We start from the raw sequence: 14,576 nt of genomic DNA, 5'->3' as shown, positions 1-14,576 counted from the left end.
GAATCAATGTTCAATCTCTCCTCCACTTCCCTTGTATCCTGTTCCATGGCCACAGGCAACCTAACAGAGAGGGAGGACATGTTTTCCTGGGCTTTGGTTTGTAAAGTCTCAGTTTGAGTCTGATACCTACTTCGTAAATCAATCACTGTATCCAGACCAGGGGAGGGCGGGTAAGATACTAGCTGTGTGGCTATTTGGGACCCAATGAACAGAGCCTTCTAAAAGAAGGGAGGTGGAGCGCAAGCCTGGCCCCTGAACCAGTGTGGTCCGAGCAGCTGTCCAAATTGTGTTCACTACAGTATATTCAATGTAATGAGGAAATACTAAAAAGTGGCAGAACAATATATTCTAAGAGTTCGTAATACTGCACTTGTGTTTTATTCTCAACACAAATAGAAGGAGCTCTGCTTCACTCCTGCAGAAATAGTTGGAGCCAACTGAAGTGATAATGACATTATGAAAAGAAATTATTATAAAGCACAGGAAAAAATGTGAATAGACTAAAGCCAGCTGTACGTTCCAAAGTGTTTAAATTTCTCATCTAAATATACTATGCTTTATGTTTTGGAAATGTGGTTTGAATATCTAAACCAAAGCACTAAACCTAACTGAAAGGCATTATAGAAAATACATGAAAAACAGAATCAAGTAGCATGATGAGCTCTGATCCCTTGGTGCTAGGAAGAATTGTCAAGCCCTCACTGAAATGAACCATAAGGCTTGGTTAGCATGGTATTTCTACCCAGATGTTGCTTGTCCTGATAAATTTAAGCATGCATGGGAGTCAGAAGTTGCTGCCAAGCTATGGCACCCTGAAGTTCAATTGCCACGTTCTAGACCTCAGTTCCCATCTTTGGGTGGCTGACTTGCCAGAAATGTAGAAAAATAATAATATATTTTTTCATCCAGATGAAATAATTCATTGGAATTCCTGAACAAGGAATTCGCACTCACACACACAAACGTACACAGACTTGAGAACTGCCAAGATATTATTTATACTAGAGCTTCTGTGTTATATTAGATAGCACCTTACCAGCATTTAAATAATGGGATTTGTCATTGGAATCCTCATTTGTTCTGTGACATTAAATTAGTAGGTCATGTGACATTAAATTAGTAGGTCACCTATAGAATGCATTTGAATATTGGGGAAGCGAGGGAATATAAACAGACAGAACATTTTAATTACATGTAACTTGAACTAACTCAAGGTATATAGATTCTTACAGGTAAATAATTTTTAACACTTATAAATGGTGTATTATTTTTAAATGAATGTAATACAATCTGCAAAAATACTACTGGTTCATTTAAGGAATTATTTTTTGGATGCCAATTTCCATAGCTCTCTTTAACATTAAGAATATAAATTCTCATATCTCAGGAAGCCTGCCATTTAGATCATTAGATAAGATGAACATATTGGAAAGTTAAATACTTTTAAATAGTGGCACATTGAAAATAATAGAGAAGAAGCCTGTATCAGTTAGGGTTTGATCAGAATGTCAGAACCACGATGAGTGATGTAACAGATGTATTATAAGGTTTAGGCCTGATGTGTGATGTGATCCTGGGAGTTCAGCCATCTCTATAATGTTGTTGAACCTGGACCTGGTGCTGGCTTGATGTAAGCAGAGCCATCAGTCAGGAAAGTAAAGCAAGAGCAGCCTGGAATCCGCAAGGAAGAGCTGAAACTCAGGAGAACAAACTGGATGATGTGTCTGTGTCTCGCGTTTCCAAGCCTGCAACTTTGATGATGCAGGTGTCCTGCAGAAGAGCTGGTGCACTTGGCCATGGAATAGCATGGAGACTTGGCCCAAGATTATAAGAAGTGGACGAGATCAGGGATCTGCTGAAGCACAAGGATATCTGTCAGGAGCTGGGGAAGCTGCAAGTTCGGTGCCATTCCAGGCCAACAAAGCAAACCAACAGATCCACAGTTGTGCGTGAGCTGCAGTAGTGCCTGACCTTTCACCAGCTTTCCAATAGTAAACATGGCCGCCTCTTCATTTCCACCTTCCCGATCTCATACAGGCTTCTCTTGTGGCTATCCCTCACCTGCAGCTAGCTCTACAGGAAAGGGAATGCTGGGCTAACTTGACGAAACATAGCCATCAGGGTTCCCCCCTGGTTGTCTTGACACTCGGATGCCACTTTCAGTCACAGTTAACTTCCAAATAGAGCCATAGCAAAACCATGTGTATGTCAAACACAATGAAACTATTCCTCTTACAATCTGAAACAGTGGCTTTGAAGAATGCAACTGTACATTTAACAAGTGGTTTTCAAGGTGGATAAAAGTGGAACTGTGCATATTTCTGACAGTTAATGCATATAATTTTTAAAATGTGCCTCTCCTGGGAAATTTTCCTCTGAAGAGTATTAATTCGTACTCTCAAAATTAAAATGAAATTTACTGTGGAAAAATTTGTAGAACTAAAGCAGAAGAGAAGAATTGTTTCATTTTGTATTTAATGTTTTCTATCTTTTTTCCAATCTTTCTGCAGTTTTTCGAGGTGCCATTTGATTCAAACATGAATAGGACAAAGAACAGACCTCTGGTTCGTGGACAGATCAGGTAAAAATCAAGAATATAAGTCTGTTTCACGTTATAGAACATTCATTTGTTTGTTCATCCTGAGTCATTTTCCAGTCTTTTGCCTTCAGTTGTGAAGTCAAAACAACACCCCCCCACCCCCTTCAAAGGGTTATATTGGTGGAACCCAGTATAACACAGTACTTTTCAATTCTAATCAAAATGTACTACAGAGCACTGAAAATGGATCTAAGATTTGCAGTTTTGTTGTGGGAGTAACTCATGCAATAGACTTCTTATTCAGTTCAATTTTGGGACATGGACTGGTTTCACTTGGAAGGGATGAAGGTAAAAACATTCCATTAGCACAGATGATTTCACACAAGTCCATATAGTGTCTCAGAAGACAGTTACGTCTGAAGCCTTATTTTTTCAGATAAACTGATAATGGTGTTGCATGCCAAGTAAATTACTGCCTCCATTCTGCTTTCCAACAAATTCAATTAAGTAGAACTAAAAGGCATATAAATATTTTAATATCACTAATGGTTAATAATTAAACATTTTACTTCCTAGAGACCTCGAAACCAGCATTTAAAATATTTTTTTAATTCAATAGATCTCATAAGCTGAGAAGAATAAAAAGAGCCAAATGGTTTATACTAACTATTGTAAATCAGTGAATGTGCTTTTCATGTTTCCAGGCAGTGCCCTCATGGAGCTTAAAGTTTATTGGGGTGACACCGGTGGATCAAATAATCACACATATTAACCAAACAGTAAAGGAAACAAATGCAGATACAGTCAATACGTCTATGTAAAAATGATTTTTAATATGAACTGTTTTTAGCCATTCAATTCTTAAATGAATTTTAAATACCATTTTATTGATAGGGGCAATAGAGCTAGCTAAAAATATATAAGAACAGAAATCTCATATCTACTGATATTTTACTTCCTTTTTTGAAATATAAGTAAAGCTATTTGCTGTGTTTACGTTTAGAAAATATCAGAGTAGTTTTATCTGAGTAAAGTTGTTTTAGAGGGCAGAATGCAAACTCTGGAACCCATCTCCAAAGCTAACAGCTGCTCTTTCCACTCGTCATATCACAGGTAGGTTCCTACTTATTTGGAAATTCTGTCCAGTCGTTTTTCCTCGGTGAAATCCTACTCTCCTTTAGAACCAAGGGAAATACGGACAGGCCCGCAAGTAACGGTAATCAGATAAAAGCCCGTCATTCTACTGGTCGCTCCTCTTACTTTGCCTGGTGTGGCCATTTCCTGCACTTGGAAAAGCAGCACTTCCTGGATGGACATCGTGGCTTTGGCTGTTGGTACCGAGAGTGCCCTTTCTTTAAAAGAGAGAGGCCACAAAACAGTTACTAGTCTTGTTAAACTTGTCACTTCATCTTTTGTTTGCAGGATGACCCAGGCAGAATCTCACTTATGATCACCTTCACTGCTATTTCAAAGAGCAAAGTAGAGGCCTGAAAAAAAAAAGACTCAAACTGACTTTTATATTTAAGATAGATTTCATTAAACAGGTACGAGGAGATGTTATGAGTCTGGGGCAGAAATCTTGCATTGAGAAGCATAATTTTAAAACTTAAGACTTTATATCTTGTCAGTTCCTATTTATCATAGTAAATTATTATCTACTACACAGATATTGTGTGAGTAGGTGGCCGTAAGGGTGTAGTAGAAAGTCTTATAGACTGTCCATTAACATTTATTTCTCAGCCTTGGTGGTTTTCACATTCTTAACGGCCATCGGCTATATAAATACAAAGTATAGCCAATTTAGTTTGAAATTCTCTTTTTGGTATTTACTACCCCCTTTGGTTTGGGCTTATATGCCTTGTTGAATCTATACAACTTCATAGACTTCATTACAACTTGGCGTGTAAAGTGTGAGCCCGTCATTGTTGCTGAGAGGCAGTGTAGGAGGAAGTCTGGGAAAAGATATCAGTGAAAGTTTTGCTGGTGACAGCCATTTCAGCCTTTATAGATAGCTTAGTTTCTAGCTATTCTAAAGACATTCTATAAACATTGATGGAGAAAATGTATTTCATTAACTTTTTCAAGTGATTACAGTTCATTTTGAAATTTTTTATTTAGGTGAACAAAGGTATATTCTAAGGAGCTAAAGTAACATAGTAATATTTAAGGAAAGAAACATGTGCCTGGACTAGTTGTTCTGTGATTTCTTGAGGACCTGGCGAAATAACCTAAAGGAGCCTTTTGCTTGTTGGGGCATGTCCATTCTCTGTATTTTTAGTCTTTTCTTCTAGAAAAACGTGGCGGGGTGGGTGGTCACTGAACACCTTACAGAGCTGACTAGAACGTAGTGCCTTTTGGTTTGCTTGTTTAATATATTCTTTATTCCAGAAAGGATTGGGAGGTATCCTAAGACTGTCATAGTTAAATAGAAAAATAGGTAATGCAAGTCAGGGTTATGAAAAATAGAATTTGGGATAAATGCTAAGATCACAAGAAAAGATTATCAAATTCGCATAGTTAATAAGGTTGAACTGTAAAACTCATTCTGCATTTCCTGGTGGAATCACAGTTGCATCATAATGATAACCATGAAAGAGATGCTGTTCAGTTCCCCCCAATACTTAGGTGAGAATACTGAGGACCCAACTATTATAAATAAGTGGCAGAACAAAACGTCGGCCTAGTCCATGGGACTCCACACCCTTAGTTCCTAATGACTACATATAGCTGTCTCTAAAAGTCTTTGTCCGTGAGAAGAAAATACCACTCAAGGGAAGTCAAACCTCTACCTCTCCGTTCTTAGAAATCAGAAAGGACCCTTGGTGATGATATTAGAAGAAAGCCCTCAGGGACTTCTGTAGCAAATAGCAAATCTCTCCTCACAAGCCAGAGACAAACTATCGAAGAACAAACATCTCTTAGTGAGAACCATTTAGTCTGTGTGGCCTTGAAGCATTTGGGGACAAGGAAGCCCTTGACCAGCCATCGTAGCCCAAGGATACATCTCTGGCAGTTCACTTGTTCCAGGTGCTAAACAGAGACAGTGAACGAAAGAGGAGAGAAGGTGCCAGTGTTATGTGTGTATCAGATGATGGTTAGGATCAAAGAGCTCACGTAGGGAAGTGCTCTGTCACATAGGATGATTGGAAAGTGGGCTCAAGGTCAAACGTTCATCGGCATTTGCCCAGGACAGTCCTGGTGTACATGTGTTGTCCCAGTAGAATTAGTGATGGTGTCCCTTCTCACTCTCAACAGTGGCCAGTTTGAATGACAACTATATGGCATCAGATATAAAGGGAATGATGGTGATGATTGTGATGTTCATAGGATTTCCTTATTTTTAAGGCTATTTGATACACATTCCAATTGCTTATTTTGCCTAGAAGAGGAAAAAAACATACATGGAAAGTATGATGTATCTAAATCAGTTTGTAGGTAGGCACTGTAATACAAACCTCCTTAAATAGCATTTTAGAAATGACACTCAATATCTTTATGTTTTCTTACAAATTGGAAATGATGAATTAGGTCAACTGACTTGTTTGGACATTTCTGGCAAAAATGTCAAGGCTCTGGGTGATTGTTTCAAGGACGAACTTGAGCTTAGAGCTCCTTTTTATTCTCTGGCAACGCACCTTAGAATTCCTATGTCACATATCAGGAGCTCACATTGAAGGTGAGTAAACCCACTTAGTCGAAGCCGAGGACTAAAAGTCATGAAATGAAGGTGAATATCAGAGAGGTTTACCCTCTTATCCGACAGTCATATCGCTGTAGCCAGTTTTAATTTGGTGGCTGGAGAAAGTTAATTAGCAATTTTTTTAAAATGTATGGAATAAAAAACATCAGTCTTCAGATATTCTTCCTATGGTAATCATAGTCTAGTGAAAATGTCATCTGACTGACTCTAAGCGTGGTCAAGTCCTTGAATTATTCTTTCCACAGCAGCACGTCCTCACATGTAGGGACCATAATTCCAACCTTGTTCATCTCACAATGTGGTTATGGGGATAACAGTAAGATCAATAAACTCATGTAAATAAAAGTTCATTGTTGGGGAGCGGGCTTAAAACATTAGAGAAATGTAGATTTGTTTGTAGAACTTGCATCTGTTTTCAAAATTTGCTTTAAAATAAATATTTCAATACTTATCAGAGAATAACATAAAAAATGAAATTCAGATTAGTTTCGAGGGTTAGGGCAAAGGAAGCAAAACACTTGGTAAATAAGAGAATTTAGAAAGTGAAGGTTATATGTTTCCATTATCATGTTTAGTTGGTAAAACCGCTCAGTGGAAAGTAGACAGTGGCAGGTTGTTGAATCCTTCATTCATATTATCATCATCAGGACATGTTTATGGGGAAAGTTGTCCCTATGGAGAAGTGTTCTGGTTGCTAAGGTTACAAACAGGTAAATGGCATGGTCTCCATTCTCTTAGAATCCATTGAGGAGATGGCAGCTCACATGTGTAAGAAAACTAGCACAGATGCCGTTCACTCAGCAAATGTATTTTTTAAATGCACCACCCAACCAGGCGCTGTGCTAGACACGGCAGGGCGGTGGTAAGTACTGAGGGAGGGGCGTGCCTGAGTCGTGTAGGAGTGCAAACAGGACAACGTAATCCAAACTGAAGAGGCCAAGGGGAACTTATCAGAGGGACCTAAGTCTCAAAGCTGAGAACCAAAGATGAGTGAGAACTTAGCCACTCGAGCTGTTGTTCCTTTCCAGACGCTTCCTCCTCTGCTGGCTCCTGTGCTGGTGGTCGTTCGCCTCCTTCTCATCTGTCCTGCAAATACTACACTCTGCACTGTCTGTGCCTCCAGCCCAGCTCCCTTTCCTGAGCTTGGACTCTTGGAAAATCTCCTTTGGGATGCACCTCTAGGCATCTCAGAGTCAATAAGTACATAGGGTGCCAAAAAAAAATGTGTACGCATTTTAAGAAAGGAAAAAACTATATTAAAAGTATAATATTCAATATATACTGATAACAAAAGATGAACACAAGTCACATTTGACGTCTGCAATTACAAGAGGTGCTCAAAGTGGTACCATCAGCATCCATTATGATTATGGTGAACTACAGCTTGAGCAACGTTGACCACAGTGTCCACTTGTATCGCTGCGCATGCTGTTTCAATTTCTTCCCGAAGTACCGCCAGTGTAGCCGGTTTTCTACGGTACACCACGTCCTTTAAGGTCTCCCATAGGTAAAAGTCAAGGGGAGTTAAGTCGGGAGATGATTCTTGAATTTCAAATACCACTTCAAAATGGTCTTGCGCTCCTCAAACAACAACTGTACTTCCGCCATTTTCTTTGTCCTGCCTGTCGCATGGTGACGCTAGCATTCATTTGATTTGAGTGAGTGTCATACTACACATTGCTACTGAAATTCAATTCAACTTCAACAAGTAATACGTAGATAGCATCTCTTAAAATGTGTATACCTTTTTTTGGCACCCCTGGTATATACTCCAATTCATCATTTTCTCTCCCCAACTGTCTTTTTTATTATATACCTGTTAATTTACATTCCACAGTCAGGGACCTGTAAATATTCTAGACTTCCTTTTTCTTGTATCCCCTTCATCTGATTATCCAACAAATTGTGACTTCTCAGCCTCCTGAATTACCCTGGAACCTCTGCTGTCTCACCCCACTGCTTTCGTTTCAGACTGTCATCACTTTTGCATGGATTATTACAACAGACAGCATCCCAACTAGTTTCTCTCCGTTTTTTCTAACCCTCCTTCCATCTGTCTTCCACTCGGCTGGCAGATAGGGTTTTCCTTAAATGGTCACATCGTTTTCTGTCTTTAAACTTTTGGGGTGTTCTAACTTTTTTTTTTTTTTTAATATTTTTTTCGTTATTCACTCTGTCATACAAGGCTTTTCAGGCTCTGGTCCTTCCCAGTTCTTACAGCCTCATCCCCCACTATGTTCACCTTTTTTCACTCATACTTTCATGTTGTATATTGTGACTTAGTGGAAGTGCTAATATTTTTCGCTAAAGTGCCATGCTTTCTCTCTCTCTGCAAGGTGTGCCTACCTTGCCCTTTCACTCCTGGGTAGGTTTTATGCTAAGTGTTACTTCCTCTGGAAGGGATAACTGTTTCCATACGGCAGTGAGGTGGTGTCGGGTGTTTTGCCTTGATGTTCCTTGTGCAGACCCCCGTCACAGTACACTGCTTAGCACACTGTAGTTACTGTCTGGTTCCTTGTGCCTCTTTGTTACGTCGTGAGTTTTTCCGAGATAAAGATTGCGTGTTCCTCAGAATGGGCTATAGGATCACAATAGTGAGCCAGAGAGATCTGTTACAGGCCTAGGGCTGAGGTGATGATAGCTTGGACCGAGGCACTCACGGTGGAGGTGAAGTTTTGCTGTTGCTCAATTCAGAATTGAGACTGGCCACCATTGTCTACAAGTTCAATTAAATTGTGTCTGCTTTTCAAAGCCTTTTCCCTCTGTCCTGTGGATCATTCGTCTCCCACACAAAAACCCTGCCCATCCCTGCCTCTCTGCCCTTGCTCCTACTGTTCATTTCTACCTGCCTTCCCCCCTTTTCTGTCGTCTACAACTTTCATTTGCCCCTTAAGGAGTAGTTGTCTACTGTGCGTGTATCTCCATCTTTCTTAAATTCTGCAGCTCTGTGTACAGGTGCCACATAACTCATTTAGGGTAGTGTAGCGAAGGAGATGTGAGAACCTAACCCACGGAGGAGTAGCAGCCCCGCTGTCCAATGGAACCTTCACAACTACCAGAGCGAAATGCACATTTAGTCAGGTTGCCAGTGCTCGGCCTCAGAACGGAATGGAGTAAACCCTGAAGGGCAACAAAACCTGTTAGAGTTCTCCCTGTCTCCTCTGCTAAGAGTCATCCTCAGGCAGCATGGTATGCATGCCCAGCCATTGAAATACAAACTTTTCTTTTGTTCCCCCATTTAACTTAACTCAGTGATTCTCAAACATTAGTGGACGTAGTTATTTTTTCTGGAATTGTACACACATACCTTGCATGTTCTTTATGGATAACTTCAGGGCATTTTGCAGGCTAGTTTTGAGTATAATATACTTTCGCCTTAGGGCTGACCTAAATACACTCAGTAGGCCGCAGCTCCACTGTGTTGGAAGATGAACCTGCATCCGCTCCCTGTCTTTCCTTTACGGGGCTGCCGCCATTGGTCCGTATTGTTTCAGAATATAGAGAAAATGACATTGGATATGTTTAATAAATAAGGAATACTGTGTTTCCCCAAAAATAAGCCCTAGCCGGAACATCAGCGCTAATGCATTTTTTGGATCAAAAATTAGTATAAGACGCAGTATATTGTATTATATTATATTATATTATATTATATTATATTATATTATATTATATTATATTATATTATACCTGGTCTTATATTATAATAAAATAAGACCGGGTCTTACATTAATTTTTGCTCCAAAAGACGCATTAGAGCTGATGGTCTGGCTAGGTCTTATTTTTGGGTAAACACGATAGTAAAATCATCGACTGTGTTTGAAATAGTCAGTTACAATATAGACATACCCTTTACATTTTAGGCAATAGAAATTTTCTGTAATTTTTTTTTTGAGAATCAAAGGGGAAAATCTTTACAAATAAAATACCATTTAATGAGAATAAAATCTATGAAATGACATTTTAATTCATTTCATTTTCCCAAGGAGAATTCGGAGGACAGTACTTTCAATTATCTCTTTATTATCTACATAAAATGCCAATTCTGTATGTCTAAGGTATCACTTACAGTTAAAAAAAAAAAGGAAGGAAGGAAAAGATTGTCTCCCTTATTAACTGTTTGGGAAAGTACTGCTTTTTCTGTTTTCCTCACTATTGAAAAGAAAAGGCATTTTTTTATATTAAGCTGACATGTTTAAATTCATCCTAACTCTTGCAGGGACACAGAAGTTATTAGTTATTCTGGTTGTCTATTCTGGAGAGCACTGTGGCCTTACGATAATTGCAGGTGGTCAACAGAAACATCCCTTTGCAGCTTCTATTTACTAAATGTAATTCCTGTGGAAACCCTTGACCCCATGGCTTTCAGCTTTTTCCTTCAGCTCTGGGGCCTTTGTGGTAGAATTATTTATCAGGGTCTTTAATGGCTGGGGGCCACTTGGTGCATTGGAGGAAACTATGCCTCACATCGCTCCGGAAGCATCCCAGATGCTCATGGATAAACCTGTAGTCGCAGTGTGCAGGCACCATTTGCTCCAGCACCTGCGTCTGAGGATGTCTGGAGAGAACCGAGTGCCCCAGAGGGTCAGCATGGCACTGGTTTAACCTCTCATCCTGGCTCCTCAGCACAGAGTTTATTCCTGTTAACTTGGAGCCAAACCACGGCATCTGTTCCCCTGAGGCTGCATGTAAGCATGGCCACCACGTCGCAGCCTAAGGGATCCATGCGTGAGGGGTAAATGGAACTTGTCACAGGCAAAAGCAAGAAGTGGTTTGTCTTTGACACCTGAGCCTCCTGTTTCTCTGCCATTTTCATATCCTCACTAGTAACGTCCTTCCTTTCACCTCTTATCACGTAAGTATCTAGTTTCCTTGAACTCCTTTCACTTAATGAAGCTCTGTGGCTACTTGCAACATTGGATAATTGGATAAAATGGATTTAATAGTTTTAGGGTGGCCACGGGGAAGGGTCATAAGAAGAGGTGTAGTTAAAAGTGAATGCCCCCTCACAGACAAGTTTACTGGTTACCAGAGGGTAAGGGGGAAGAGGGGGTGGTAGAAAAGGGTAAAGGGGATCAAAAATATGGTGATAGAAGGAGAACTGACTGGGTGGTGAACACACAATGTGATATATGGATGATGTATTACAGAATTGTACACTTGAAACCTATGTAACTTTACTAACCATTGTCACACCAATAAATTTTAATTTTAAAAAATCAAAAAAGAAAACGAATGTCCCCAATAGTTCTTCTTCTTAAGATACACCTCATTTCTTCTTAGGAGGACCAAGTATTTTTCCACTGGTATAGCTGCCAGAATATAACACCTATTTTTGGAAGTTGTTGGGGGCCTATAGAACCCGTGGGACCCTGTTTCTACCTTATGGTCTACAAGTTCTAAGACCTAAAGACCAGCTTGCCTGAGAACAGGGGTTTGGCTCAGACTCTCCTTGGGGTCTCCCTCAGTACCTCCTCCAACCCACTGCCCCACTGAGTCCTTTTCTTCTTGGCTGACTTACTGTTTGGACACGTGGTTCTTCTGTTCTCTTTTTATCGCCAGACTTCTAGAAACAGTGGCCCACTCACCACTTCACCAGTTAGAGTTTGGCTTCCACCCTCACTACTCGTCTCTGCTTTTCTCTGTCCTTCCACTTCATTTTTCTCTCACTGATTTGCTCTTCTGATCCCACTTTCGCTTCAGTTGACTCATCATTAACATGGTAACCTCAGCCTTCGCCACCAAGGTCTTCCAGCTGAGGCCTCTGTCCCAATTCCACAAGCTTGTGAGAGAAAATTTGATGGCCCGAGCTTGGACCAGATACTTCATCCGTGGTGCAGTCCCTGTGAACAGAAAGGAGTGTGGGGACAGGTGGAGTGGCAGAAGTTATCTAAGGCTGTTCCTTCCAGGGCCACTCTTGCTGAACATGAGCTTGCACTCAGCCAGCTGTGGATCTCAAGCCCAGATTCTGTTTTGTATGTTTCTAGCTCCAATCCACCTCTCCACCCCCAGTTCACACTATGTCAAATTCTTTCTATGATTTGCAGTCAAACCCTAAGGTAGAGATTCTTAAATTGAATACTTACTGAGTGATATTTTGTGTTAGACGCACAGGGGTGTGTAGCCTCTCTCTGTCTTCCCTGTATTGAGCAGGGAAATTTGGAGTGTTTCCTGGTTCTCTCAAAGTTGAAATTTTTCTGTTTTATGTTGTCTTTGTTTTCAGAATGGACAGAGGGATACAGACACTTTTAATCCGCCATTTTTATCTAACTTGAGGTCCTTCAGACTTAAATTTCTAATCCATTTTACACGTGTGTTTTTAAGTAATAGCCTTTCTTTTGGTCCATCCTAATTAAAATTACTCTTTCTTAAGAATGTCAAGGCTTAATGTTTCTTCTATATATTTTAGAATTAAATGATTCCCTTGTCTAATTCAATTCATTAAGAATTTATTGATTACCTATAATGTTACAAGCACTGTCAGTTCTGTTTTTATAATGCTCAAAAGGCTTATAATGTGGGGGGGGGGGGGGCGGGGAATTAGCCAGATGCATAAAATACTTCACAGACTGGACAAGGGAGCCCATAAATATGTATTGAGTGAAATGAATGAAGTGGTACAAACAAGAAGTTCTCTGGGAGATCAGAAAAAGAAAATACAGATGAGGACAGACTGGACAGTGAAAGCTTCCTGAAGTGGGGCCGGGGCTGGGCCTTCTTCCTTGTTACTTTGAAACACATCTGTATTTTGATTACGTCTCCTTTGATTATCCATTTTTCAGCATGGTGATGTTGACAGGGAAATAATACATGTCAGCGTTAGTTTTTCCAACTTAATGGATCGGATGAGAGTGATCCATAATTTGTAATCTGTGGGTGTGGGCTGTAAGCAGGAGAGATAGAACGATAAGAGTAGAGTGAAAGGTTATTTAGAGAGGATAAATTTAAACACTTGGAATCAAGGTCGGCCAATACCTGGTTTTTAAATGAATGACGAAGATTGAGTTTTCAAAATGAAATGAATGGATTGTTTAGTTGGCATTATTAACTTAAAGAACAGGGTTTAGCTTAAGTATTATAGGGATTTACAGGAGACATTTTTCAAATTTACTGAAGGTTTTACCAGTAAGCACTTAAGCAAATGTAAACGTTTTGCGGGCTGCAGGGGAGCTGTGAACATTATTCATCACCCAGTCACTCTGGCCTAGAAGACGTGTGCCCGGACCAGGCCACAGCTCTGCAGAGTTTCTAGGGATTGTTATGATTAGTCTCTTGGTGTGTATATATTGCAAATGTAATAAGAACATAAACATTTTATAAGTATAGAAATTTCTTTTTCTAGTGTTAACCAGTCATTTGAAGTGGCAGGAAGAACAAATTTGGTCTCAACTTAATAATAGTGGTGCCAACATAGAGAACTTTGTTCTTAAAATAAGATCATTCAACATTATGAACTATTATCTGAAGTGTCAACAAAAAGTTTTTGTACATATCATGCTTAGCCATTACAGTGGGTGAATGAAAAGAATGCTGAGATTTTCTGAAAGACAACATTCCTTTCTCTCCTTGTCATAAGAGAAAAGAAAGCATTTGAGATTATTTTGAAGCATTTTGAGTTGTGAACATTTGCTGATAGCGATCCTGGGGGTAGGGGATTCTTCCGTTCCCATGCCCCCTTTTATAAGCATAAAATATGCAGATATTCTAATATAAAGAGTTAACTATGATATAGTAACCAAGTCGATCACTCAACAGCCACTTGAGAAAAAATCATAGGAGCAAACACCTTTACCGGTAACCCAGAGTCATTTAGTCTAATGTCCTATCGCTTTACTTCCTTCTCTTTTCAAATAAAGTGATTTGAAAAGATTTGACGTGATCAAGTGCTATTCCCACTGACTGATGTTATGTGAGCGATAGTGCGTCTTAGGATGGTGTTCTCTTTTGCATGGTTTGTAAAGGTTTATTTCACACACCGTTTTGGGCACCAATCTTGGATACAGGGAACATGAAGATGAATGGTACAGAGATGAAGCACTAAAAGGAGTAGGCTGTGGCGGGATGGGCAGACAAGGCCAGGAGCAGATCCTGTGCTCTGCAGGATTAAGGAATGCTGTGAGAGCTGGAGGGCCTGTAGGCCACCCTGGGGGCGGGACAGGAAGGAGAGAAGGGGGAGGGAAAATGCTCCTAGAGGACTGGTTTTAATGTCTAGGCTGAATATCAGAGGATGACTAAGAAATGGTCCCACAAAATATTGAGAGCAGTATTGGAAGGCGCGGTGCGGGGGTAAGGGTGTGTGTGTTAGTTGTAGGGCAAAGTTGCTCCACGCATGTCACA

At 40.0% G+C, this 14,576-nt stretch overlaps 1 protein-coding gene across 1 annotated transcript in view; it reads left to right on the top strand.

Moving 5' to 3' along the window:
- COX10 (cytochrome c oxidase assembly factor heme A:farnesyltransferase COX10) overlaps positions 1 to 14,576 on the top strand; it is a 124,549-nt gene that overhangs the window by 84,868 nt on the left and 25,105 nt on the right. Inside the window, exon 5 of the mRNA XM_019712524.3 lies at positions 2,511 to 2,581. Within this exon, the coding sequence (XP_019568083.2) occupies positions 2,511 to 2,581 (71 nt within the window). The remainder of the gene's footprint in view (positions 1 to 2,510; positions 2,582 to 14,576) is intronic.

The sequence above is a fragment of the Rhinolophus sinicus genome, chromosome 12, assembly GCF_057876585.1.
Source record: "Rhinolophus sinicus isolate RSI-liver-muscle chromosome 12, RSI-T2T, whole genome shotgun sequence".
Lineage (NCBI taxonomy): Eukaryota > Metazoa > Chordata > Mammalia > Chiroptera > Rhinolophidae > Rhinolophus > Rhinolophus sinicus.
This window is presented reverse-complemented; position numbering and strand designations above follow the sequence as displayed.